This window comes from Marmota flaviventris, chromosome 2 (assembly GCF_047511675.1).
Source record: "Marmota flaviventris isolate mMarFla1 chromosome 2, mMarFla1.hap1, whole genome shotgun sequence".
Lineage (NCBI taxonomy): Eukaryota > Metazoa > Chordata > Mammalia > Rodentia > Sciuridae > Marmota > Marmota flaviventris.
Genome location: NC_092499.1, coordinates 72,928,850 through 72,955,916, shown reverse-complemented (window position 1 = coordinate 72,955,916; position 27,067 = coordinate 72,928,850). Strand labels below are relative to the sequence as shown.

Genomic DNA, 27,067 nt, shown 5'->3' with positions numbered 1-27,067 from the left:
ATGGACTAAGACACTACCTGATGTAGGAGAGTAGGTATTTCAATAAAGTTTACTTAGAACTCAAGAAAGAAAAATGCAAGCAATTCTGTAACTGCAACAAATTATTCTCAAGTGGTCTTTGAGTACAATGAAATATAAATAGGTTTTCTTTTCTTTTAAAAAATGTCCTCCTAACACAGAAAATCCAGGTGAGAATTTAAACATCTGAGCACACAGTCACTAAGCCCACTCACTAGGACAGGTATATTACTGTATGTTACTTTGACAATTATAAAAAAATCAAAGCTACTTTGCCAAAAACCGAGAGGCAACACTTTGGCTTTGAAATGATGCATCATTGAGTCCTGTGAACTTGATAAATGGACTCTAGAAATGTCATTTTGCTCCCCAAACACAGATAAGAGCATATATGGAAGCCAACTTGGGACAATCTTAGAACAAATGCAGTGAAGGCTGAACTGACAGATTTGAAGAATCCCAATACCAAAAACCCAAAATACCAAAACCAGTTCTCCCCTCATTTTCCAGAATCTAGTTAACAACAAAAAAGAAAAAATAAGAGAAGCAATCCAAGATTAGAATTAATAGCTAAATAGAAATTAACTCCTATGTCAAATTTCTAGGAAGTCCTTTAGTGCAGTCTGAAGTTTTGGTTTGGGAAACTATTTTAGACACATTCAATTACATGACCCAATAGTGGCTGCAGTATTCATAAATTTATTAAAAATGCAAGAACTGAAAAGACAGTGTTGCAGCTATTCATAAATTATTTACAAGACAAAATGTGCTATAAGTAGATAATATGAAATGGCAATAAATTGTGCACAATAGTCCGCATTATGGCATTAGATTGTATATTTATATTACATCTTGGTCCAGAAAAGATCAAGAAAATGACAAGTTAACTTGTCATTTTAAAAAGGCTACTTTTAAAAAGGCAAAGTGAGAACTGTAAGAAATTCCTGCTTGTAGAAATATCAGCATTCCAACAAAAGAATTATTGACACATCATGTGCTATTGACTTTTATTTACTTTTTAGCAAACTTTAAATTATCTGACTATGATATCTGACTACCCTATGAACAGAATGAGGAGACTCACAAACCTCATCTCTCTCCAACCCAGTGTTGGAAGCCAGTTTCTGAGTGACTTTCATGAAGCAAACAAAATATGTGAACAAGAAGAAACAGAAGTAACTTTCCCTACTTTAATCTTCCCTTATTTTACATGAAAAGAGAAATATAATGGAAGTAAATGTAATAAAGTACTTGAAACGTACACAGAGACCTTCAAAGTTGACATTTTCTACTCAAGTAATGTATGAATTTCATTTATCAAGATTCTTACACAAAAATTGAAAATTTAAAGGCTAATTTAGGAGCACTAAACCAGAGGGGAAGCTGCTGGCAAGGACTTTTGCTAGGAAGACAGCTACATGGATTCCATTTTCCCAGCCCTTCCCTCACACCTCTTAAATACAGCCAATATGACTGTGGAGAGAAAAATGCCAACACTATTTCTAGATGTTTCAATAACTCTGTGGATGTTTTGAAAGAGAAGACACACAAAGGCTGTATTTCCTATCCACAATAAAAGAGCATAGCATTCAATTCACTACCCTAAATGGAGCTTTGGTGGAACTAAAAGGAAATGAAGAATTTGATTGTCAAAGGCTCAGCCAACAGCAATCTCTAGTACTTTTGTCTCATGACAGACAAAAGCCAGTGCACTGTTTTCCAATGGCTATTCCTCAGGTTAGACCAAAGGCAAGACCTTATTCACATAGGCCTTACCTGTGTGAAAGCGAATAGGATTTCTGTTTGCTAGTTCTCATGGTTAGGATGGTATCATTCCCAGTATCTCCCTGCTGTGATATTAACATAATGATACCTAGGCCCCAGGGTTGCCATGCTGGAGGGTCTGATCAAGAGGTGAAATGGGCAGGGCCACATATTTCAGACAGTTGACCAGCGTGGTCTGCAAAAGCTCTAGCAAAGCTAGGAGGTTCATTTACAGTTTGCCCTGAGATCTAAGGAAGAAATAACCATACAGAGGGAAGAAGAGGCTTTGTAAACAAGGTGGATGAGACATAAAGAAAGAGTGTCTTGATTTATTTTTCCTTTCTTCAAGCTTTCTGACCAGATCAAAATATAAAACTGTTCATTTGGTCTTTTGGTCAGCAGTTCTAATTACCAAAGTATTTTAAGTCTGTGTCCACTTTCTGAAAATCTATCATAGTAGTGGAAGAGAAAAGAACCATGAAGGAAGACAGCAATTTTTTTCAAAAAAGAATATATTTAATTTTTTGATCAAGATTGTAATGGTAAAAATTTTTTAAACTATAGATATAAGAAAAGCAATGATCTCTCATCATACCTCTGTCCCAATTATTAAAATGCTCTTCCTGATGTTGGTTATTACTAGAGTTAAGGTTTGCTCATCTGCAATTTGGTGAACAGTCTCTTGAAGGAAGGAGATAAAATATGACCACATTTGAAACCTGTCCACTCTGAAATGGATTTAATTGTGATAAAGTCACAATTGGGATAAAGAGTAGAATCTGTCACATTTGCACTTTTCATTTGTTCAAAATTAATACTAGTTTTGGCAAAGAACTTGTAAGTAATGTTAGAATTTCCTCCTCCCCTTTGGCAATATAGGAAATAAGGAAGAGTTCTATTTCATGAAACAACAATACAACCTGTCTCAGATTCAACTTAAAAGATACAGCTCAAACATATTTTGGGAAATTAGAACTATATACTTCTAAGTTTTAAAACTAACAATTTTCTTATTTGAAATATATGTTATAAATTTAGAATATAATTATCAAGCCTTTAAAGTCATTTTTATAGCTGTTGCCCAGGCAGAAGATGATTTTTCAAGACTCATGTCAAATTCTTAGCTTTCATATTGTGAACTTAATTACAAAGCAGCCATGTTTCTTCAAATGGCTGAGTATACTTCCATAAAACTGGAAAAGTGAAATTTGTAAATAATATATGGGGTCAAATATGCACACAATTTAGAGATCAGGTTGAGAAAGATGGGAAATTTGGTTGTGAGATATACTTAATTATTTTCAGAAATAAAAGTTAGATATCCTGAAGACTGTACCTCCAACAGACAGGTCCATTGTGGATTCTGCCACTGCTTGGCTCTTTAATGTTTCAAATGAGTACCTTTCAGAACAGATTGCCCTCAAGTGTTCCCACAAGGCATTGTAAGCCAGCATTGAATTTCTACAAGATTTGATTATCTTCTCCAGAAAGAATTTCATCCTCCTCAGTAACCCACATGCTAGAGTGGCTGTGACAAACTGCCACACACAGTCCACTAGGAGGTGAGGCCCACCCTTAGCCCCAAGCACAACAGGTATCAGCCTCCATTCCTAAGCATCCTACTAGGTGAATCTGTTAGCATAGGGAAATCTGGGAGGAAAATTATCTTTAGAGTACAGATGGAACCACATGGATGGATAGTTCTGATGAAATTTTGCTCCCTGGCATAGTATCATTTGTGTAGAAAAAAAAAATGTAGGCTTTAGGATCAGAGGGCCCTGTTTAGGACCCAGTTATGTCCTGGGGTGAATCACTGATCCTCTCAGCCTTAAAACCCTCCATTTCCTCCTCTATACAGAAGAGTGATGTCATGGAAGCCAAGAGAAGAGAAGGCATGCCACAGGAGCTTAGGACAGCAACTGAATTCAGGATGATGAAGTGAGGACCAAAACAACCATGGTGGAAACTGGGCAAGATCCCTGCCCCATGCTGCTAAGGTTTGTTTTATTTAAACAAAAAAGAACCTACGTGAAAATGTCTCAGAGGAGGTAGAGAGGAGTTCATTATCTGTAACGCAGCATTAGTAACACAGGTGGCCTGTGTTGGTATGGGGCGCATGCTGGATTGGAAGCCAAAGGAGTCAGCTTTTACTACTTCATTTGCTACTTATCACAAAATACTGGGCAAGTCACTCAACTCCTCCAACCCTCATGATGTCCAAGAGTAAACTGGAAACATCAAGTGACATGTTTGATAAAATGAAAACTGAGTTTTTCATTTGGCAACAATGAAAACAAGGAGTTGTTAAGCCCGCACAATTGCCATTGCACAGAAACTTCATATCTCTAGAAAGGCATTAGGGGAAAAGCCATCTATTTCAGGGGCAGATGGCAGAACAGTGAGAAGTGAAGGCCTCTGGCATCACTAGCTGTGTCCCTGAGAGAGGCCTGTCATCACCTGTGAATGAGGATAATGAAACCTACATGTCAGGATCTGAGAGGATTAAGCACAACAATTTAAGTAAAGCAAGTGGCAAATGTACCCTATAAATATTAGTATTGTTGGGCCCTGTAAGATATTATCTATCTATCTATCTATTGCATTAGATTATTGTTTTAGCTCATTTTGTTTTCACGGAGTAGAATATGCTTTGATTTATTAACCCCTTTTTGGTCAATAAATCTTAAGCTAGAAGTGGAATCTGTAACAATATAATGTAGACTTTTAGCATTTAAACAGTTTTGTCCATAGATGAAAAGATTTTATCAAGATTATATAAACAGATACATAGAGAGACCCTTTGCACCTGTATTTTAGTTTTTATGATACATTGTAATTAATTTCAGTGGAATCTTCATGGAATATTCAATCTGCTGCAATTTTCCCCTGAAATCAGATATCTAAAGTTCATATTATGTATTTCCTCTCCAAAAAAAAAAAAAAAAAAGCTCACTTCCTAATACTTCCTGAGGACATTTTCAATGATGTTACACCGATTTTTTTTTTAACTGTATTCTCAGCTTTTCCTAGATCACACCCTTGCCATCATTGGTACCCTGGACCTCTGCTGTCCCATGGATTATTACCCACCAGTGGCTGCAACCCTCGTTGCATATTAAACTCACTTGAGGACTGTTTAAAAAATACTGCCAATGCTTGGCTCAAATAAATGAGGATCTCTAGGGTGGGACCCAGGCATCCTTTGGCTTTTAAAGCTCCCTAGGTGATTCTAATGTGTAGCAGGCGTTAAGAACAACTGTTTTTGATGAGGAGGAAATTAAAGTGAAGAAGATACATTGAAATTGTTAAAGAAAAACATCTTGTAGGTTTAGTTTAGATAAAAGTTTTCACATTGGGGATAAAAAAAGTCATAATTAATTTCTTACTATTTCTTTTTTGTGCCAATAAACCCACCCACCCAGTCAGTTATTATATCTAGATAATGGCTTTGTTCTATCTGACACAAGGAAATCAATGATACTAAAGATGACCAAAGGTCACTGAGTGTAAAAGATCCTAAAGGATCTTGAATTAATCTTCATAAACAGCTACACATCGGAAATGAACATGAATGCCTTCAATGTATGAATTATGGCATTTGATGTGAATTTCTGATTATAAATGTCCATGTTTTTTTTTTTTTTAATATTCCCCCAACCCCCAGAGAAAGTCAACACAAAACACATAGGACTGTGATGAAATAATGTCCTATATCTTGTACACATAAAACAGAAAGCTGCCATCTTTTGGTATCTACTTTTGTTAAGAATAGAAGAAACTCATAGTCTAATAACCAGTCTTTATGTCCAACGAAACTTGATATTCTATGGAGCCCAGATTGTCAAGTGTGTATATGAAATAAACTGATGGGTCTAAACATGTAGGGAGGAAATGTTACAAGGAATTTTCACGGCTGCCTTCTCTATTAAACATATGCTATTCTATGTAGTTGTCATCATTTTCCAAATATATGACCCTTGATTGCTGTACATTTCTTATTTATTGGCTTTTAAATTTATGGTCCATCTATTTACTTTTGACAATTTTATTTCCAACAGACACACACAATGTGAAGTAAACTACTATATTTTATGTCGATGCCGCCCAATCCAACAAACAAGAGGCTGAGCAAGCATGCTTTCAATTCTGAAATATCTTTACTTTTTCTTAAAAAATATACTAAAGAAAAACTCCCCAAAGGTATTAAAGATGAAAAGGAAACCTATTCTTTCAGTGATATAAAATTACTAGGGGAAGATGCGAAGTTTAAAAAAAAAAAATCAGCTGCTGCTCCAGAGTATTCTTGGTCCCCTGAGGGCTGCTGCAAAACCCTGCAGGTTACATCCAAACGCCTTATTCAGAACCATATTTGTTAAACATCAAAAAACACTTCACCTTATAGACACCCAAGTTTGCGACACACAATTCATTCTTGCAAATTATCTTTCTCCTTATCATCTTTCATTGAGCTAAGTGAGGGGCAGAATTTTAATGTAACAAAGGAGAGATGGATGTGTGAAGTATGAGGCTGAATAAAAATGGCTGAAAAGCAATCCAAGCGAGGCTGGAGGGTGGCCACACCCAGTGCTAATATGGACTGTTTCAAAATAAATCTGTTATACCAGAGGGCAGCCGCCACTGTTTTGTTATTTCCCTCCATTTATTCTATAGAATCCAATTATTAATAAATGGTAGTTAAGGGTTACTCGGATGACAGACAAAAACACCGAAATATTTCAAAGTGAGCCTTTCTAATATGTGGCTACGCCATCATATTTTCAGGATTTGGAGAACTAGTCTACATTTCCGGTCTCCTTTGTGTGACCACAAATAAGACCCTGAAATGGGTGTGTCCCTCTTAAAAGGATGTACTAAAGCCCTCAGTTAATGGTTCTGCTAGGAGATTGCAACCTTTAGGCAGAAATAAATGCACTGGGATGCACGAAACAATAAGAAGCACTTTAACTCCTGGGGTCAGAAAAGATTAAACAAGTACTGAATGATAACGCCAAAGGAGCTCCCTAAGGAGGCAAATGATGCATTATTTAAAATATCAGCATTGCCACAAGACAACAAAAGGTAAAGGTTAAAAAAAAAAAAAAAAAGGAAGAAGAAGAAAAAGAAAAAAAAAAAACAAACACCATTCATTTTGATTTTTGAAATAACAGGTTTACTCCCCCCAACAGAAAGCTCTTGAGTGTAAAGCATGCATAAGTCCCACAGGTGAAATGATGCACAATGGACGAGTCCGGATCCCGGGATTCGCGTGCGCCGCAGGCATGCACTACTGAAATAAAGAGAATACCCTGACTTTTCCAGTTGCTCCACACACAGTCCATCTTGGTGGAATCGGCAGTGGCCTGCATCGTGCGGGCTTTGGGGGCTCGCAGTTCCTCTCCTCGGGGGCACTGAGCTTGCACTCAGGCGTGGTGCCCCGGCTGCAGCAGCTGGGCTCGCGGCGGCCGCGCGGCTGCAGACAGACTGAGGCTGCACCAGGCGCGCGCGGCTAGGGGCGGGCGGGCGCGGCGCGGCGCCGCAGTCTGAGCGGTAGCGAATCAGCCAGGCGCGGCCCCGGAGCCGCCTGCGCGCGCGGGGATGCGGCCGCCGCTCGACGCCAACGGGTAGGCTGGGCGGTCTTTGAAGGGGGAGCTGCCCCCGGAGAGTGTTAAGCCGCTTATGAACGCAAGGACACGTAGGCTGGCTGGATGTAGGAGAATTGAGAGAAGGGGACTGAAAAAGGGCCAAGGATGAGGGTGGTTGTTAGGAGAACCTGGGCTCTTCTGACTGGTGTAGGGCATGTTCTGGAAATTTCTAAGACACCAGTCGGCAAGTACATTTGTAGTACAAATGCCAGGCTTGCAATAGAATGCCCCCTAATCATCCTACCGTTCACTCACCTCTCCCTAATTCTAATAGTGGGGCCATGATAAATTTTAATTGCCTGGACTCTTCCAAAGAAGTACCAAAATCTCTCCCTCTTTTGGAATATTGCACAAAACCTTTGTTGTCAAGCTGCAGTCATTGGAGTGAAAGCCCAGTTGCTCAGGGCTGTGTATTTCTCGCGTTGCTCCTCTACTCTTGATGTGTTTAGGCATTGGATAAATAAATATCAGAATGTTTTAACTTTAGGCTCAAGGTCAGAGTCCTTGGTCACTGCAGTGACAATCCAGGGGTGTCCCAGGGACATTCAGAAAAACTCAGGGAAGCAAAGGACATTTTGTGTAAACAGTGTCATCTTTGGGATTGGACACTCACTAGGGATGATGGAGGTGGGTGGTGCGCATTTGGGAGATAAGGTTGGTTACCAAGAGTAGTTAAAGATTTCAGGAATCCCTAATTAAAATGCAAATGTCAAAGGAAGGATTAATGACCTGTATTCAAATCTTAGCCTAAAATATCAGAATACACACCAAGACCTTGGGAGACTGGATGGGGGGGGGGTGTTTTCATGGGGGAAGGGTAGATTCAGCAAACAGAAAAGGCCTGGCATGTGGGCATTTTCTGGAAGAGGGTCTTTTCAGTAGATAAGACACAGCGAGATGGCCTTGGGGACCACGGGAAATTTCAAAGAGTTCCTTGGCACTAAAACAAACTTCCTGTGTTTTGTTGTGGCACAGGATCTCTCTGCCTGGTGGAGATGTGGAACCTTCATGATTCCTCCCTAGTTCGCAGAAGGGTTCTTTTTCAGACCCAAATCTACATTTACATATTCTATGCCAGCAAAGGCCTAGGGACGGTAATCTCAAATTATACTTGTAGACATGACTTATCTTTCATTTTTATGAAGCATACAGACTTTAAAATATGATCTTGGGAATCATGCATATTTTATTCAAAAAGCTTCCGGAGAAACCAGCTGGACCCCTCTGCATATCTTTGTAACATATCTGAAATTATTTTTGAGGAAGCTTCATAAGTATGACTGCAGGAAGATTATAGGACTATTGGGCAGCTGATGTCTCCTATGTGGTGTGGGGTGTGTGTTGGAGCACTGACAGAACTGATGAGGTAGAAAAACAGTGACCACATTATTACAAAGCACTTTTCAAAATAGCCACCTCTAGAGACATTAGTGACTTTCAAAATTTGTGTTTCCTGGCCCCAGTCCAATTGTTTTTTTGTCGTTGTTGTCATTGTCATTTTGGGGAATTTAGTTGGCCAATTTCTCAAAAAGACTGGTAGATAATGATGAACTAACTGATCAGCAGCGAATTCTTACTGCATTATGCAGGACAAGACTCAAAAGGAAGGAGAAGGAAGCACAGGAGTTTGTCAGGTGAGCTGTTATTGCCAAGGCTACTTTTCAGTTATGAATCTTTGGACCCTTAGCCACTAGGAGGCACTGCCAGTTCATTGATATCACCAGTCTTCAGTCCTAAGTTCAGAAGGTGCCAGTAGGTAGAGGGGCAACAGTGAAATGCACAAGCCCTTAGCCAGGCATGGTGGACATGGCTGCAATCTCAGCAACTTGAGAGGCTGAGATAGGAGGATTTCTAATTTGAGGCCATACTGGACATTTTAGTGAGATCCTAAGCAACTTAGCGAGTAACTGTCTAAAATAAAAAGGGCTGGGGTTGTGATTCAGTGATAGAATGTCCCTGGGTTAAATCCTTAGTAACCCACCCATCCACACACACAACACACAGAGAGCTACACACACCCTAGGAGTCTACTCTATTACCATGCATTGCTAATCGGACAGTCTGCACAGTGTGCATTGCTTATCTCAGCAGCAAGCTGACTGTTACACATCCCTAAAAAGAACCACAGGCAGAGGTAAGTTCTCCTTCAAGTAGAGGATAGATTATGTCAGACCTCTTGGGCTATGCATTTTCATTGACCACAAAGTCGACCTTGGAATGTCAGCCTAGCTTTGAAAGGCCAGATTATTTTCAATCATGGAGAAAAATCTTGACAGCACATGAAAAACCAATAGAGTAGCCTGATAGAAGGTTGAGGAATAAGACAACAGACAGCACAAACAAGATTCCCACTAGTGGGACACAAATTGAGGGGCTTTTGGTTAATGCACAGGTAGCAAGTGAAACATTAATGAACTTATTAAGGCAAAGGTATCAGTGAACGAAGATCACTTGACTGGAAATCACTGAATGTGTGTGTGGCAGAAGTTAGTTATATGGCCTTCAGCAAGTCATTTGTCATCCCTCTCTCATAATGTACAAATAAGTTATAGCTTTGGGTGTTTGTTTCTATGTAATAATAAGAATTTATTTCCCATAAACGTTATAAATAGGTGCTTTCTTTGCACAAATGCCCACTCTGTTAATTGAGAGCTCTTGCCAAGGTCAAAATGATCAAATGGGTAGAAAAGATATGTAAATTTTCCTAAAGCAGTGAAAGAAAACAAAAAGCAAAAGAAAGCTTACTAAAAGCAGGCAGGAACTGTCACTATCTTTAAACCAGTGGAGAACAGACGGGCTTTGTATACAGCCACCTCCGAACTTGGTTTAGGTGCCTGCCAGGAAAGGAAGTGATTTCTTTAGTTTTCAGGATGAAATCATGCATTAGGCAGTCTGTTTGAAGGAAAAGCAAAACAGTCAAGTTTTATTATCTCATCCCACATCAAGATGAGTGTAGAAGGCTGGCATGCCCAGAGTGACTGTATGGTGTCTGTCTGCTGTAGCCTCAGGATTTTATTGTTGAGAAGCAGTGGCACCTCCACAGATACATTTAGTCAACAGATATTTATTGAACACCTAGTATGTGCTATACACTGTTGCAGGCATGGAGCAAAGTTCCTTGGTTTAAGAAGTTTATTTGCTAGAGTGTGTGGGGGGGAGCAAATAATAAAAGTGTTAAATACTATTTCCTTGGAGACAAATATGGAAAAATAAAGCAGGTAAAAGGGAATAGAGAGTGGAAGTAGGTGGAAATTTTGTTATTTGTTATTTTATTATTTTATAAAAATGTTTAGTAAAAGCTCATGAGGAAAAATTGGAGTAGACACCTAAAGAAAGACCAGAACATCATTAAGAGGTAGGGAAGAAGAGCATCCAGAAATGAACTTTTTTGTGATAGACTGTAATAACTGTCAGACTACATCAAGCTTTCTCATAGAATGTCTTGATTTTTTTGAATGCTCTGAGAAGTGTAGCAATTGGAAGTAAAGGCACAGAGCTAAAAATATACTTCATTATGATCAAAGAACACTAAGAACTCTTTTTATGCCATATGGAATAAGGAAATTTAAAGAGACAACCAATTTGGTACATAACCTGCTGTGTACCAAGATAATGGATGAATTGTAGAGATTAAGACAATGGATTAGCACTTGTCATTTGCAAAGTGCTTTTCACATATGGTATACAGTTAGTGTTTATAAGATCCTTATCAAGTAGATAGTATTTATCCTTAGTTCTGGACCCATTCAGTCATGCCACCTCAAAACGTCTATACAACCCATACCAAGTGTTTGTCTCTGTAAATACATAGAGAGCTACTGACTGGGAACTTTAGTGTGGAGAGATTTACATATAAATAGATATAAGCAAGCAACTGATACCTGAATGAACAGGAAACACTGTACACAAAACAGCAATGGTTAGGGAGAAGAGGCTTCAGGTAAGGCATCGGAGTAGGTGATAATTAAACTGAGTTATGAACAAGAAATGGCATCACCAGTTTCAGTGACAGAGCTTTCGTGGCAGACAATTATGGAATGGGAAACTTAATTACAGACAATAGCAGGGGCCAGATTGTGACAGGCCTAAATAGTAATATTGTCAATGAATGAGGGAGGCACTGACAAGTTTCAGGGAGTGGACTAACATGAGAAGTTGAACAATTTATCCAAATTTGAAGTTTTCCAGAATTGATAAAGGGACATAAATTATAGGGTTTATGGCAGTCCGCCAGCCCTTAACAAGATGAATAAGAAATCAATACCCCAATCCATAGCACAGTGAAACTGTAAGGTTTCAAAGACAAGAAGAAAATCTTAGAAGTGAACATAAACAAAAGACAGATAAACACCAGACAAACTGCTAGACCAATAGCAGTCTTTAACAGAAGGAGAAGAGAAAAGAAAATTTCAGACAGCTAGAATTCTGTATCCAGCAAGACGGATACAGACATCTTCAGATTCGTGAGGAATGAGAGAATTTACTAACTGCATAACCTGAAGAAAAATTCAGTGAAGGTGAAAAAAGAAAGAAGAAAAATGAACCTAGAAGGAAAAAGTGATATGCATGAAAGAATGCTGAGCATAAAAATTGTTTCATTTGGAGTTGTTAAAAAAGAAAGAACTACAACAGGAGACAAAAGATACCATAGGTAGGGGGAGTGATAGGAGAAACAGCATTACAGTTAATATAATCATTTATGGAGCTGGATACAGCACCATCATCTTATTTCCTTCCTATTCATTAAATCTAGTTTTGTGCCTTTACTCCTCCTTTTTTAACATTTTAAAATTGATCAAGCATGTTTTTTTATTAATCAATCCATTTATTTCCTCTAATAGTTATATAGCTGTACCTTTTCAACATTTTAGTGATCATTCTGAAAGCTACAATGTTCATCCTTAATTTATTCCAACCAGACTCCACTTTATCTTAAATTAGTAAGTTTATAATTTCCTGTACAATACAAGAATTTTATAACAGTAAACTCCCTTTATTCCCTGCCCTGTTTGTTGTGGGGTTGTTCTATATGTTACAAACACCAAAGGACATAATTTTTGTTGTTTTAAAGTCAATAGTATTTCATATTACTCTTTCCCAGGGTTTTTCACCTCCCTTTACACTATCATATCTCCATCTGGGATTCTTTTCTTTCAAGTCAAAGAATTTTCTTTACTATTTTATAATTGAGGTCATAGCATTCAATTATATCAGCTTTTGTCTCTCTGACAAAACCTTTATTTATCTTTCATATATGGTAGTTTCATGGGCAAAGAACTCTAATTTGGCAGGTTTTTCTTCCAGCAATTTAAAGATTTCATTCCACCAATTCCTGGTGTTTATAGTTTCAGCTGAAAAATTAAAAAAAAAAACTCATTTTCTTGTATCTTCTTGCAAAGGAATTTTTATATTTTTAAAAAATCTTTTGCTTTTAGCTCTGATTTTATGAGGTTTGATTATAATAGTCTGATGTTTGCTTTGGGATCTGTTGAGCTTCTTGAATCTGTTGATGATTCCTTTTAGTGAGTTTGAATAAAAGTATTTCTGTTTTCTTCAAATATTCCTTCTGACCCATTTTCTCCTTTTCTTCTGGGAATGCAATTATTCATATGTTAGGCCTTCTAAAGATGGCTCAGATGTCTCTTGTGCTCTGCTTTGTTCTTTCCATGTTTCATCTACCATTTTGGATATTTGCTGTTGATCTCTGGGTTCACTAGTTTTGATTTTTTTGTGTGTGTTTAAACCTCTATAAAATGCAGCCAAATAAGTCTTATATTCAGAAATTTTACTTCTTTACTTCTAGGAATTTCACTTAAAAATAGATTCAACTTATCTGTTGAAGTTCTCTATTTTCTTTAACATATTTATGAGTTATTTTAAAATCATTTATATGCTATGCATATCTGTGAGTTTACTTCTATTATTTTGTATGTGTTTGCTTCTATTGTTTCCTGTTTCACTTGATTATTGGCTGCCTCTTACTTGTCTAATTATATTTGTGCTATAATAGATATCATATACAAAAACCATAAAGACTGACATTTGATGCTATTTTCTTTCAAAAAGGCTTCCCCCCATCCTCTATTAACTAAGATAAAGGGTTGATTAGTTGATTAGAAACTGAGTCACAGTAGGTTTCAGTTTTAGTTAGACTCAGTCCACCTCTGGTTTCCATTTTCTTGTGACATTTATAATGTAATTGTTTTATGTCCTTTTTCCAGTAGATTTACAATCAACACAACCCCTCAGTCTCAGCACATAGTCATATATTTGGTGCTCCTCAAGATTCCTGTGCATCATGTCAAGCCATACAACTGTCAAAAGTTTCATAGGTTTTCTGTCACCCAGTAGAATTCCTCTACCTAGGCCACATCTGATATTCAGCTAGTGCCTAATTTTGGTAAATGCTCCTGCAGAAGAAAATGATCAGTGATGTCTGCTTACCTAAAGTAGCTCTCTTCTCATTTCTTGAATTTTAGTTTATCTCATCTTTATTACTCCCCAAATTATCTAATGTCTTTGCAAATGAAATTATGATTTCTATAATTTGTTCATATTTTTCTAGTGGTTGCAATAGGGATAGTGGCTTACAACTATTTACTCCATTCTACTTTGAATTAGGATATTTGCATTTAGAAATTTTAAATTTTAATTAATAAATACTCTAATTAATGGATCAAAGAGAAAACATATTGGAAAGTAAAAACTCTTAGAAACACTGAAAATGTCACATATCCATTGTGTAGAATAAGCTAAAGTTGTATTTACTGGGATATTATACTTTTAAATGTATAAATATATAAAAGAAAAACAGAAAAGTAATGAGCTAGATGCTCAACATAAGAAGTCAGAAAAAAATGAATACACAATACACACAAAGAATATGTAAAGAAATAATAAATATAACATCAGAAATTAATGAAATAAAAACATGACAAAATGACTTCTGATTTCTCGTCTAGCATGTAGGAAGTTTGGAAGTCGACACTCTGTCCTAACAAATAGCAAAAAGCTGAAGGCACTGAAAAAGCAACAGTTCTTCTTAGGTTGGTAATAAGAGTGAGGCAGATGCTGTTCCCTAAATGGGAGAGGCTGACAGGCGAATAGAGAATCACCTTACTGGAGTGGACACTCATGATTTGAAAATCCCATGGGGACCAGTGCCTGGATAGAAAAACCTAAGCTGTAATAGACAAATTTCTGAAGAGAACAAGTGAGACAGATGGAAACTCTAAGAAGACCCCATCAGTGGGAGTGGGTGAGCATAATTTTGTTTTATCTCCAAAAGCTCTGCCAGGTTTTCACAGTAATTACTGGAGGAAAAAATCCCTTCCTTATTCTACCAAGGAAAAGGGAAAATGTAGAATAATTTTATAGCAGTTTGATTCATAACTGCCAACACTTAGTACAAACCAAGATATCACTTACTAGATGAATGGAAAAATGAACTGTGGTACATCTATACTGTGGAGTATTAGCACTAAAAAGAAATGAGTTACCAAGCCACTATAATGGCACAGAGATTTAGATGCATATTACCAAGTGAAAGGAGTCAATCTGGAAAATTCATACATTGTATTACTCCAAATAATACAATGAATAAGGCAAAACTGTGGGGACAGTAAAAAGATCCGAAGTTGACAGAGGTTAGGAGAGGAGGGAGGAATGAATAGTTGGTGCACAGAGGATTTTTAGGTAGTAAAAGTACTCTGCATGGGTACTTTAATGATAGGCACATGTTACTCTTGATTTGTCCAAAACCATAGAATGAACACCACCAAGAGTGAACCCCAATGTAAATTGTAGACTCTGGGCAATAAAAATTTGTCAATGCACATTCATCAATTATAACAAATATATCACTCTGGTGGGTGATGCTGATAATGGGTAAGCCTATGTATCTGTCAGGCAGGAGGAATATGTGAAGTTTCTGTACTTTATTCTCAATTTTGTTGTGGACTTAAAACTACTTTGAAAAAATAAAGCCTAGTAATAAAAAATAACAAAACATAATGAATCAATTAAATCATTTACTAGTTCTTGAAAAGGCAATAAAATATGCAAACCTTTGATATCTGGCCATAAAAAATGGACAGAAATAAACACTTTTAGGATAAAAAGGGTAATATGGTTACATATTTTTTAATTAGAGGAGAATATCATTATATACTTACGACAATATTAAACATCTGCACAAATAGATGTTTTGATAAAAATATAACTTATCAAAACTGACTCAGGAAGAAGTATAAAAATATGACCATTGCTATAACTATTAAAGGAAAGGATGTCACTGTTAAAAGTCTATTTCTCCATTTCCACTCTTTCCTCCCTTGCTCATCACTGAAGTTCAATGGCTTTACAAGCATATTTTAAATGGCCTTCATAGTGTTATAAACATATTCTAAATGACTTTCAAACAGATACTCCTTATTTTATACAAGTTATTCCATAGAAGAAAAGACAGGAAAGACACCCCAACTTATTTGAAAGGTGAGATTATCTTTTATTCCTGAATCAGGCAATGAGACTACCTCACTTAGGGACAAAATAAAAATCCTTAAAGATATATAAGCAAAGTATTTCAACAATGAATCAATTAAACACAACTTTATCACAGAAGTTCAACACGATTTTTTAAGATTCTATTTGTATGATTTACTGTGACCACAGATATAAAGGAAAAAAGTCTAAGTGATCAATTTGGTATGCTAAAAAAATATAAAATTCAACACCCATTAATAAAAATTCTATCTAGAAATACATAAAAACTACTAAAATCTCTCAAAAGAGCTCTACCAAAACGTAGTACAAACATGACAGAAAAAAATATAGCAAAACCTTTAGAAGCATTCTCTTGAAAATCAGTATTGAGACAAGGTAGCTCACTCATAACAACTCACATTTTACTGAAGATATTAACTGGTACACAAGAAAAATAAATCAAAAGTTAACAAAATTTCAACAAAAGTAAACTGTAATATTATCTACACAGAAAATTGATTTGGTGGACAGACTTCTAGAACTAAGAAGTATTTAAGAGTGTCCCTGAACACAGTTCAATGGTTAAAAAAAAAAAAGACATTCCTATAGAACAGTGAAGTCTTTTGGAAAATATTAATATTTAAGCTACCTATGGTAAGGGTAATAAATCTATGATGTTAATAGGAATAAACATAGACAAGATTATTCAGAAACTTAAGGGAAGATTATAAAACTTTTTAAAGATATACAAGAAATCTTGAGAAGACATCCCATGCTAGATGACCATTGTAGTAGAGATGGAAATGCTCTCAGATATGCGTCATTCTGTAAATTCATGGCAATATCAATAGACTTACAATATGCTTTTTCATGGTGTTAGACAGACTTATCCTAAAATTCATATGGAGATATGAAATGCTGAAAATATTCAGTAAAATTTTGAAAGAGAAAAAGAAGCAAGGAGGAAGAAAAAAAGGAATAAGTTTCTTGTTGTTCTTATTTTTATTTATTTATTTATTTTTTTGAGACAACTCCTGATCCTCCTTCCTTAGCCTCCTGAGTACCTGGGATTACAGATTACAGTCACCCGCCACCATGCCCTGTGAAGAAGGTTCTTATCTTCTAGTTGTAAATGCTTATAGCATAATATTGCTGCATCAATAGATAAATATACCTATGGAACCAACTAAATAATCTAGAAATGGATCCATGCATATATAGGATTTGGGTACTACTACTAATGTCATAGTTTGTTTTAAATGTTTCATATATGTTAATGTGAATGGCATGACATTAATCAGTGAGAAAGGAAGGGCTAGTCAATCAAAAGTGCTGAAATAATTGGCTAGTCATCTGGGAAAAGAAAAATTAAATCTCACACTATATCTATAATCATCGATAATAAATTGTTTAAGACTAAGTATAAAAAACTTTAAGAAAAAACATAAGAGCATAGCTTTATGATAGCAAGGTAGAAAAAGATTTAGTAATAAAATTTAAAAGGAAAATTATGATAATTTTGATTAACAAAAGAAAGTATAGAAAAATCAAGGCCTAGGAAAACTCTACAAATTAATAACAAAAAGAAATTTTGACAGAAAAATGAGGAGACATGCAGTAGGCAATTTATACAACTGGAAATACTTCGAGCCAATAAACAGAGTGAAGGTATGGGTTTTTTCCATTCTAGGGAAGTGAAAATGAGAACCAGAAAAAAAAAAAAAAAAAAAAAACATTTGATGTTATCAAGTGAGAATGCAAAAGCAGCAACCTATACATTGCTAGTTCTGTGCAGTAGTTTGGCAATTTCTATGAAAGTTTAAATGCATGCTTTGTGACCCAGAAACTCCAGAGAATTACCTACCCTAGAGGAACTCTTAAACTTGTGCATAAGAAGTTATGAAAATAATTGTCCACTGCAGCCATGTCTATAACACTTTCAGTAGGGAAATGGATAGATCATGGTTTATTCATGTAATGGAAGCCAATATAGCAGTTAAAAGAAACGAATGAAGGTTTCAACATAACTAAATCTGAAAACATGATGTTTAGTTAAAAAAAAAAACACAACATGAAAAAGATTCGTACAGCACAAAATCTGGAGATGGTGGAGTAAACGGGATGGCAAATAGTCTTCCTCAAACCAAGTATGAAATTGGATAAACTTTTTCAAAATAGCTACTTCCCAGTTCTGGGAACCAACTAATCACTATTAACTAGTTTAGAGGCATTTATTCATACAATTTTGAAAAATGTGTGATCCTGTTGGTTTTGACTAAGGCTTCTCCTATTCTTATTGCTAGCTGAGTTGCTGCAACAATATTACCAGGATGAGGGACTCTCTGGACGCTGTGCAGCTTCACTCTTCCAGAGAAGTGACTTGATTAGGACTGGGAGTTCAAAAACCCAAACCTGGTGGTGTAGTCGACAAAGAGAACAAACTCGGTAGAGAATCGGAAATAGCTCAATTTCTGGAACCCTACAGTTGTGAGCTTGAGGATGAGCAGCAGACCAGTGGATTAGCCAGAAATGTAAAAGGAGTTCTGGGACATTAGAAAAGGATGGAGGGGCTGCATGTCCTTCACAAATTCTTTGGTATCTGGGAGATTATGAGCATGTGCAAGGAAGAACCAGGAAGAACCAAGCTCTCCATAATCTCTGGTTGACTGGGAGGCCATGAGCATTCACAGGGAAGACGCCAGAGGGGCCAAGATCTCCCATATCTATGGTTTCTGGTAGTCTGGGTGCACATGGTAGGCAGGATTGGGATGGCCCAGGGGGGAGTAAAAGCTAGAAAAGACTCAAAAACTTCCTAAACTTATAATGTGTTCCAAAGTCCATATGCAGATGTACTGGTTGAATCTTTGTAGATTTGAGATGTTTGAGTGCAGCTATCATTAGCTGTCCACTAAACTTTGCAGACAAGGAGGATGCTTGGGAAGTCATAATAAAACACAAAACAATACTAAGCAGAGACATTAGTGTCCATATACCACGGAGATTCACTCTGATTAAGTCCAGGAAAGTTACTAAAACCAAAAGCAAAACAAAAAAAAATCTAAACAAAGCAAACACTCTCAGTAAAAAATATGTCAGAATCAGCTGGTCACAGTGGTGAATGCCTGAAATCTCAGCTACTCAGGAAACTGAGGAAGAAAGATCACTAACTTGAAGCCAACGTGCACAATTTAGCAAGACCTTTCTCAAAATAGAAAATAAAAAGGGCTGGTGATATAGCTTGGTAGTAGAACATTCCTGGGTTCTGTCCCCAGTACCAAAAAAAGAAAAGAAAAGAATCTAGAGTAGTTACAATGTATAAACCAAGTTTCAATTGTCCTCAAAAAATTTATTAGATGTAAAGAAACAGGAAATTGTGACCCAAACTCAGGGAAAAAAAAAAAAGCTCAATAAAAACAAGCTCTGAATAGGTTCAGATATTGATTAAACAGAGAAAGTCTTCAAAGTAGTCATTATGAATATGTTCAAGTAATGAAAGCAAACCATGTTTAAAGAATTTGTGGAAGATGGGATGAAAATGACTGAACAAATAGGACATACTGATGCAGACACAGAAGCTAAAAAAGGAAGCAATTGGAAATTTAAGCAATGAAAGCACAATAAATAGAAAGTAAAATTCACTGGATAGTGTCAACATCAGATTTAATAAATACAGTATTGTTGAATTTAAAAGTAGATGAATAGAAATGATCTAACATGATGTACACAAGAAAAAATGGTTGAAGACACATGTACTCAGACACAAAGACTTGTGGTGCAACATCAAGTCCACCAATATAGGTGTAAAAGGAGTTCCAGAAAGAGAGAAGAGAAAGGGATAGAAAAAAATGTTTTTAAGAAATGATCCTGTAAAAATCCCAATTAAAATTGATTAATAACAGATATAAGAAACTCAAGTAACTTAAGTACAAGGAGATTCACATCTAGATACACCTTTATTAAAAAATTGAAATAAAAGACAAGTGGAAAACTTAATATACTGCCAAACAAAAATGGGTCAAAGAATAAATCACAAGGCCAAGTAGAAAAAGCTTTGAGGGCACAGTAAAGCATATCTTAGAACTGTAATGCTGTAAAAACCTATGTCAAACAAGAAGACATAAGTAACTTGATCTTGTCTCAAGAAACTGGAAGAACAATTTAAACCCAAAGCACACAGACTGAAATAATAAAGATTAGAGTGGAAGTTGATAAAACAGAGAAAACAAAACAGAAAAAAAAAAATCAGCGATACCAAAAGATGACTCTTTGAAAGAATCCATAAAATTGACAAACCTTTATTTAGCTAGAATTGCCAAGAAAAACAAACAGGATTCAAATTACTAACATTAGGAATGAGGGGAAATTGCTACTGATCCTGAAGAAATTAAAAGAATTTTTGGGAAATACTACAAATAACTGCAGATCAACAAATTAGATAACTGAAATGAAATGGACAAGTTTTTAGAAAAACAATTAAAACTGACTCAAAAAAATGTGAATTGATTGAGATTAAAAGAGAATTAATCATTTAAAAAATTCCCACCAAGAAAGTCTCAGTTTCAGATGCCTTCACTGATGAATTCTATCAAAGAAAAGTCAGCATCAATGCTTCACAAACTCTTCCAAAAGGAGGAAGAGAGGGCAAGGACTTCCCATCTCATTTTATAATGTCAGTAATACCCTGATGCCCAAACTAGACAAAGGCATTTGAGCAAAGAAAATTATAGACAAATATCCCTTATGGACACAGATACAGAAATCCTCCAGAAAATTCTAGCAAGTTAAATGCAACAATATACAAAAAAAACCCCCAAAAACATCATGACTCAGTGAGACTTATCCCAGGGTAGAACAGTCAATGTAATAAACCACATCAATAGAATAAAGGAAAAAATCCATATAATTATTTTAATTAATGAAGAGAGGCCATTTGAAAACTGTAACATGCCATCATGATAAAAAAAGGAAAGAAAACCTCCCAAAACTGGAAATGGATGGGGGATAGTAGAGGATAGGAAAGGCAGCAGAATACAACAGACACTAGTATAGCAATATGTAAAACAGTGGATGTGTAACCGTTGTGATGCCGCAATCTGTATACGGGGTAAAAATGGGAGTTCATAACCCACTTGAATCAAAGTGTGAAATATGATTTGTCAAGAACTATCTAATGTTTTGAACAATCAACAATAAAAATTAAAGAAAAAAAAGAAACTTTTTTAACCTGATAAAGGGAATCTCATAAAACCTTATGGCTAGCTTGGTATGTAATGGTGAAAGGTTGAGAGCTTTTTCCCACAGATATGGAGCAAGATGAGGATTGTCAGTTCTTCTAACTTCTGTACTGTACTGGAGAATCTAGCTAGGGCAGTGAAATAATACAAAGAAATAGAAGCCGTTCACACTGAAAATGAAGAAGTCAGCCATCTCTACCTGCTGACAAAACAATCTTTTATATAAAAAAATTTTAGGAAATTCACACACTATAATTGAGGTAATAAGTCCAGCAATTTGTACGATACAAGAGCACCACACAAAAATCAACTCTATCTCTATATACTAGCAGTGAACAATCCAAAAATTAAGAAAAAAAAATTGCACTTGCTATAGCATAAGAAAGAAAAAAAAATTAGGAATCAATTTAACAAATGATGTGTAAAATTTATCTCTGGAAAATTACAAAACACTAAAAGAAATTAAGGATCAAATAAAATGGAAGGACATTTTTAGTTATAGATTGCAAGATTTAATACTGTTAAGATGTCAGTATCTCTCAAATTAAAATATAGGCTCAACACAATCCCTGCTAAAATTCCATCCAGTTTTTGTTCTCTTGTTTGATTTTATTTTCAGAAGTTGACCACCTGATCCTAAAATATGGGGACCCAAGGGGCCCAGAATAGACAAAACAATCTTGAAAAAAAAAGAACAAAGTTATTCTGGTATAAAAATTTACTGCAAAGCTATAATGATTAGGACAGTGAGATACTGGATAAGGCTATACTATAGATGATTAATGGAATAGAACTAACATCCAGAATTGAACACTTTCATGTGTGGTCAGTTGATTTTTGACAAGTGCACCAAGAGCATTCAATGGGGGAAAGAATAGTATTTTTAACTTTGGTGCTGGAACAATTGGATATGCAAGAGAACAAAGTTGGAATACTACATTATGCTGTACACAAACATGAACTGAAAATAAGTAAAATATCAATGAGAATAAAAACAAGAAAAATATTAAAAGAAAATACAGACATAAATCTTTACAACCTTGAATTAGACGAAGATTTCTTAGATGATACATCAAATGCAAAGGAACAAAAGAAAAAAATAGACAAATTGGACCTCATCAAAATTAAAAAGTTTTGTGCACCAAAGGACATTATCAAGAAAGTGCAAAGATAATCCTTGAAATGTGAGAAAATATATAAACTATGTATATGAAAAGGGACATGTATCCAAATAAACAAATAATTCTTACAAGTCATCAACTAAAACAATCCAATTAAAAAATGGACAATGGATTTGAAGTGACATTTCTCCAAGGAAGATATACAAGTGACTAATCATCACATGAAAAGATGCTATCATTAGGAAAATGCAGAACTGCAATGATATAGCCCTGCACATTCATTTCAATGCACATAATAAAAAGATGGAAAGTAACAAGTGTTGGCCAGGATATGGAGCGATTGGAACCCTCATACATTACTGGTGGGAACATAGTGATACAGACACTTTAGAAAACAGTTTGGCAGTTCCTCAAAAAGTTAAGTTACAGTGTGACCCAGAATTTTCACTGCTAGATTTACACCCAAGGGAACTGAAAACATTCCCACACAAAAGACTTGTACATAAATATTCATAGCAGTATTAATATTCATGACAGTGGAAACAAAATATCCATCCATCAATGAAAGGACAAACAAAACAGTACTATAATTCACCATATCATCCTTGCCACCAGGAACATTGCACCCTGTTTTTTCAGCCCTCAAATTGGTTTATAACCTTTCATCACTAATTGTCACATGCTATAATTCTGTTCATCACACTCTTTAACAGGTAAACAGAGCAACAATATATTCACCAGTGTACATGGATTCCCATGGAACTGATTGGCAAAGTCCCATGATGGAAAAAAAGACATAGAGTGGCGCCAAAGGGCCTCAAGGTCATAGGACCCATAACAATTACAGCGGTAGTGTAGATGAACACAATTGGTGGTCTCCAAATACTCTGCTTCTATTAGAGGTAAAATATGGTATTGGCCTTTGTTCACTTGAATACTTGATCTCTGTGTTGGAAATGCATGGATTAAGGATCTCATAGATTTATTGAATTTCAAAAGAGACATTGCTTAGCACATCTAAAATGATGCAACAAGTAGCCATGAGGAGAAAAGAGCACAATACTCCTGGAGCTACTACTGTCCAAGGTAGTATCAGATCTAACATGAGAACATTATTCTCAAATAGTAAGAACAATACTGATGTCAAGACAAGCTGTCCTGTGAAACTGACAACATTGTCAAAAATGTAATTAACTCTTAGAAGTGTTTTGAAGTGTTTTACACTAAAAATAATTGTGGAACAGATGATGAAAGTCACTCCTTTGTATATTGTTTAATGTATGAAAGGATATGATGTTTATCTATCATCCTAGTATATACAAAAAATACTATATATGTAAAAGATACAATATTGTTCTGTTGTATTATTTATAGGACAATCTGTATTTTCTGTGTAAAAGATACTATATTGTTCCAGTGTCCTATTTATAGGACACTCTGTATTTACATTCTTAATGTAAAAACAGTATCTGATAAGAAAGGACTTCTAAGATCTAGACTGATTTCCAACCTATTTTAATGCACCTATGTCAATTTCATTGAAATATTCACAGAATTGAAAACTTGAGAGTTAAAAAATAAGCGATATTGTTAGTATAAGATCCCTCTGGCAGGTGGCCGTAATGTGGCATCTCTGAGTGAGGCTCGGGAACAGAGTGGGAGCTGCGATCAAGCTTCACTTGCCATCTTGGCCAGCCACTCTTGCAAAGGGCACAACGGGGCAACCTTACATGGCAACTTGGATTGCTTCTCAGCCTACCCTTGTTTTCAGGCCAGGCTTGCTTTCCATCTCAGCCTCTGACAACAGCACAACTCCTTGGCTCAGGCCCAGATTCCTCTCTGGAACCCCTTGGCAACCTGAGTTTATTGTCGTCCCCCTCCTGGTCCTCTCTTCCCATGTAGCTCTCAGAATTTCCCTGGCCGGGCTTCCTAAGCTCATCATTTGGATGGTTTCTGCAGTCAGCAGTTCCCATCAAACATAAGAATGATTGCATTATTTGTTTATTTTTTACTTGCTAGGGATTTGATTCTTCGGATATTTGCTTGTCACACATCTCTGCTTTCTACCCAGGGGTATCTCTAGATTTTCTGCTTCTTGTCTTGCCATCTGTCAGTCAAAGCCTGATTGACAGGAATTAGCATGATCCCCACATGCTAATTTTATAAGCACACACAAAGCATTTCACATTTACAGAAGAAAGAAGCAAAGAAAAACAGAAGGAAAGGTACCTAATCCACAAATTGATGGAAAGAGGGAAGATTGAGAGTAGTTTACTAAATAGTAAGAAATATGTGAAAAGTCATAAAACAATCATGATATAATAAAATTAAATGCATCTGAGGCTAACATTAATTTTGATGTTGATTGAGACTTGAGAAATAATGATCTGATAAAGAAATCAGTAATAAAGAATATCAAGACCTATGTACCATGTTTTTTATTTTACCTTATGATGTTTGAAATCTTTTCATACTGTAAATTTTCTTCATATGTCTATTAGACATTTGTTATTTCTTCCAACAATCATATCTATTTATATCTCTACTCACTTTTAAAAATTTTATGTTTTTATTAACATTTATTAATTGTACACTATAATGGGATTTGGTATGATATTTCAATATAAGCATACAGATTTTCAGGGATCAAATCTAACCTCTCCCTCCCACCCCAGCCTTTAGTAATCACTATTCTTCATTCAGGTTGACTTTTTGTTTGTTGTTTAAATTCCACATGTGAGGAGAAAACCTGTGGTCTCGTCTTTCTCTATCTGGCTTTTTTATAAAATGTTCTCTAGTTCTATCCATTTTGCTGCAAATGTCAGGATTTCATTCTTCTTTAGGGCTGAATAGTATACCATTGTGTAAGTATTCCACATTTTTTTAAAAAAATCTGTTCATCCATTGATGGATACCCAGGTTGATTCCATATCTTAACTACTGTGGATGGTACAGCAACAAACACAGGTGTGCAGTATCTGTTTGGTATGCTGAGTTCAATTCCCTTGTATATATACTCATAAGTGGTAAGCTACTTTTAATTCTTTAACATTTACATTTCCACCAATAGTGTAGGATAGTTTGTTTTTCTCCCCATCCTCTTCAGCATTTGTTATTTTTTGTTCTTTTATTAATAGTCATTCTAACTGGTGAGATGACCCAGGGAGAAACTGTCCCTTCTGATGGCTTTCTAAGTCCTCAAGATAGTAAACTACTTTCTTGGGAGAAAACCTATTAAATGTTACCAGCTACCATGCTATGTATCTCTCACACGCCAAGCCAATATTCCCTCTGCCTTAAACTGCCCCCAAAGTTAGGTAACCGGCAACTAGATAATGCTTCTATTGCCCAGAGCCCCTCAGAATTATCTAAACCAGTCAGTCCCAAACTGTTTACTCTGCCTTGTCTCACCTTTCCTGTAGAAACCCCTCCAAAAAGCTCTGACCTATGCTTTTTCCTTCTGTCTCCTGACCAAAACATAATCCTTTTCCTGTGGCCCTACATGGCAAGGCATGACCCCTTCTCTTGGGAAATTTAATAAAACTCTTCTTTCAATGGCATTGACCTCTGTGTGTCAGCACTCAGTCACCTCTGTAATTGAAATCCTCAGGCACAAATGGGACATCATGCTTGCAGAGTTTCCAAAGCCATACATGTGACAAAACAACCTATGTCAATTACTGTTCAATCAACTCCATCTGCATATTAGAATCAATAAGAGATTTTAAAAAATACCCTTAGCTAATTTATTGTTAAGCTCTTGCAATTTGTAATGTTTAATTTTTTCAAGATGAAAAAAGTTAATATGAAAAGTCCTGGGCTGAGAGTTCCAGTGACAGAATGTGCTATATCTGGACCATGGGTGGGGTTGCTCAGGGGTATTCACTTACATTCACCAAGCCGAGTGCTTAAAATTGGCATATGTCACTATAAGGATGTCACACTTTTTGATAAGCACTTATTAATAAAAAATAAGAATATATGCATACTTTATGGGAGTACAAGTAAATCTAAATCAGATAAATCTAAAGCATCAGCAGGGGTGTCAGAAGGAAGCAGCCTGGTGGGAAGGGTGGAGATAAGTTGGCAGAAAGTCTTGCCCAACTTTTTTTAAATAAAGTGCAATATTATTAAATGAAGTGCAATATTATTTTAATTGAAATTCCAAAAATTTAATTATTCCATCAAAATGAAGAATGAAGCATATCAGAAGACACAAAAGAAACCAAAAACAATGAATTACTCATAATCTCATTAATAATAAAGACCACTAAAATTTGCTGTATTTTTCATTCATTGCTTTTATTAATTAAAATATTTCTTGAGATGACTGTAGATTCACATGAATTTGTAAGAGATAATATAGAGTGATCCTTTGTATACCTAGCTCGGTTCCTCCAGTGGGAAACAATTTATAAAACTGTAGTATAAAAACAACAGTCAAGATATTAATATTGGTTCAATAAGATTAGTGAAGCTTCTTCAAATTTCTTCAGTTTTACCTGTATTTACTTTTATGTGATCTTTATCACCTGTGGTTCCACAGTCATGCTACTGACTAGTTCTTATCATAAACACCTCTTATTGCCCTTGGGTAATAATGCCCGCCTCCCTCCACCAACACTCTCATCGGACCTAATCTCTGGGACAATTAACATGTCCTCTACTTCTAGAAACCTGTCATTTCAAAATGTTGTGTTATGAATCTAATAGTTTGTTATCTTTTGTGATTTTTTTTCCTTTGACAAAAATATTCCTGGGAATTCATTCAAGTTGTTACATGTATCAATAGGTGTTTTTTTTT

The 27,067-nt window shown here is 35.9% G+C and overlaps 1 protein-coding gene across 3 annotated transcripts in view; it reads right to left on the bottom strand.

Moving 5' to 3' along the window:
* Positions 1-27,067, bottom strand: part of Rtn1 (reticulon 1) — a 214,965-nt gene that overhangs the window by 18,415 nt on the left and 169,483 nt on the right. The window contains exon 1 of one of the 3 annotated variants that reach the window (XM_027929619.2): positions 7,088-7,148. The exons of the other annotated variants lie outside the window; for them this stretch is intronic. Coding sequence (XP_027785420.1) covers positions 7,088-7,148 — 61 coding nt within the window. Of the gene's footprint in view, positions 1-7,087; positions 7,149-27,067 lie in introns of those variants that run through there. 3 annotated transcript variants of the gene reach the window in all.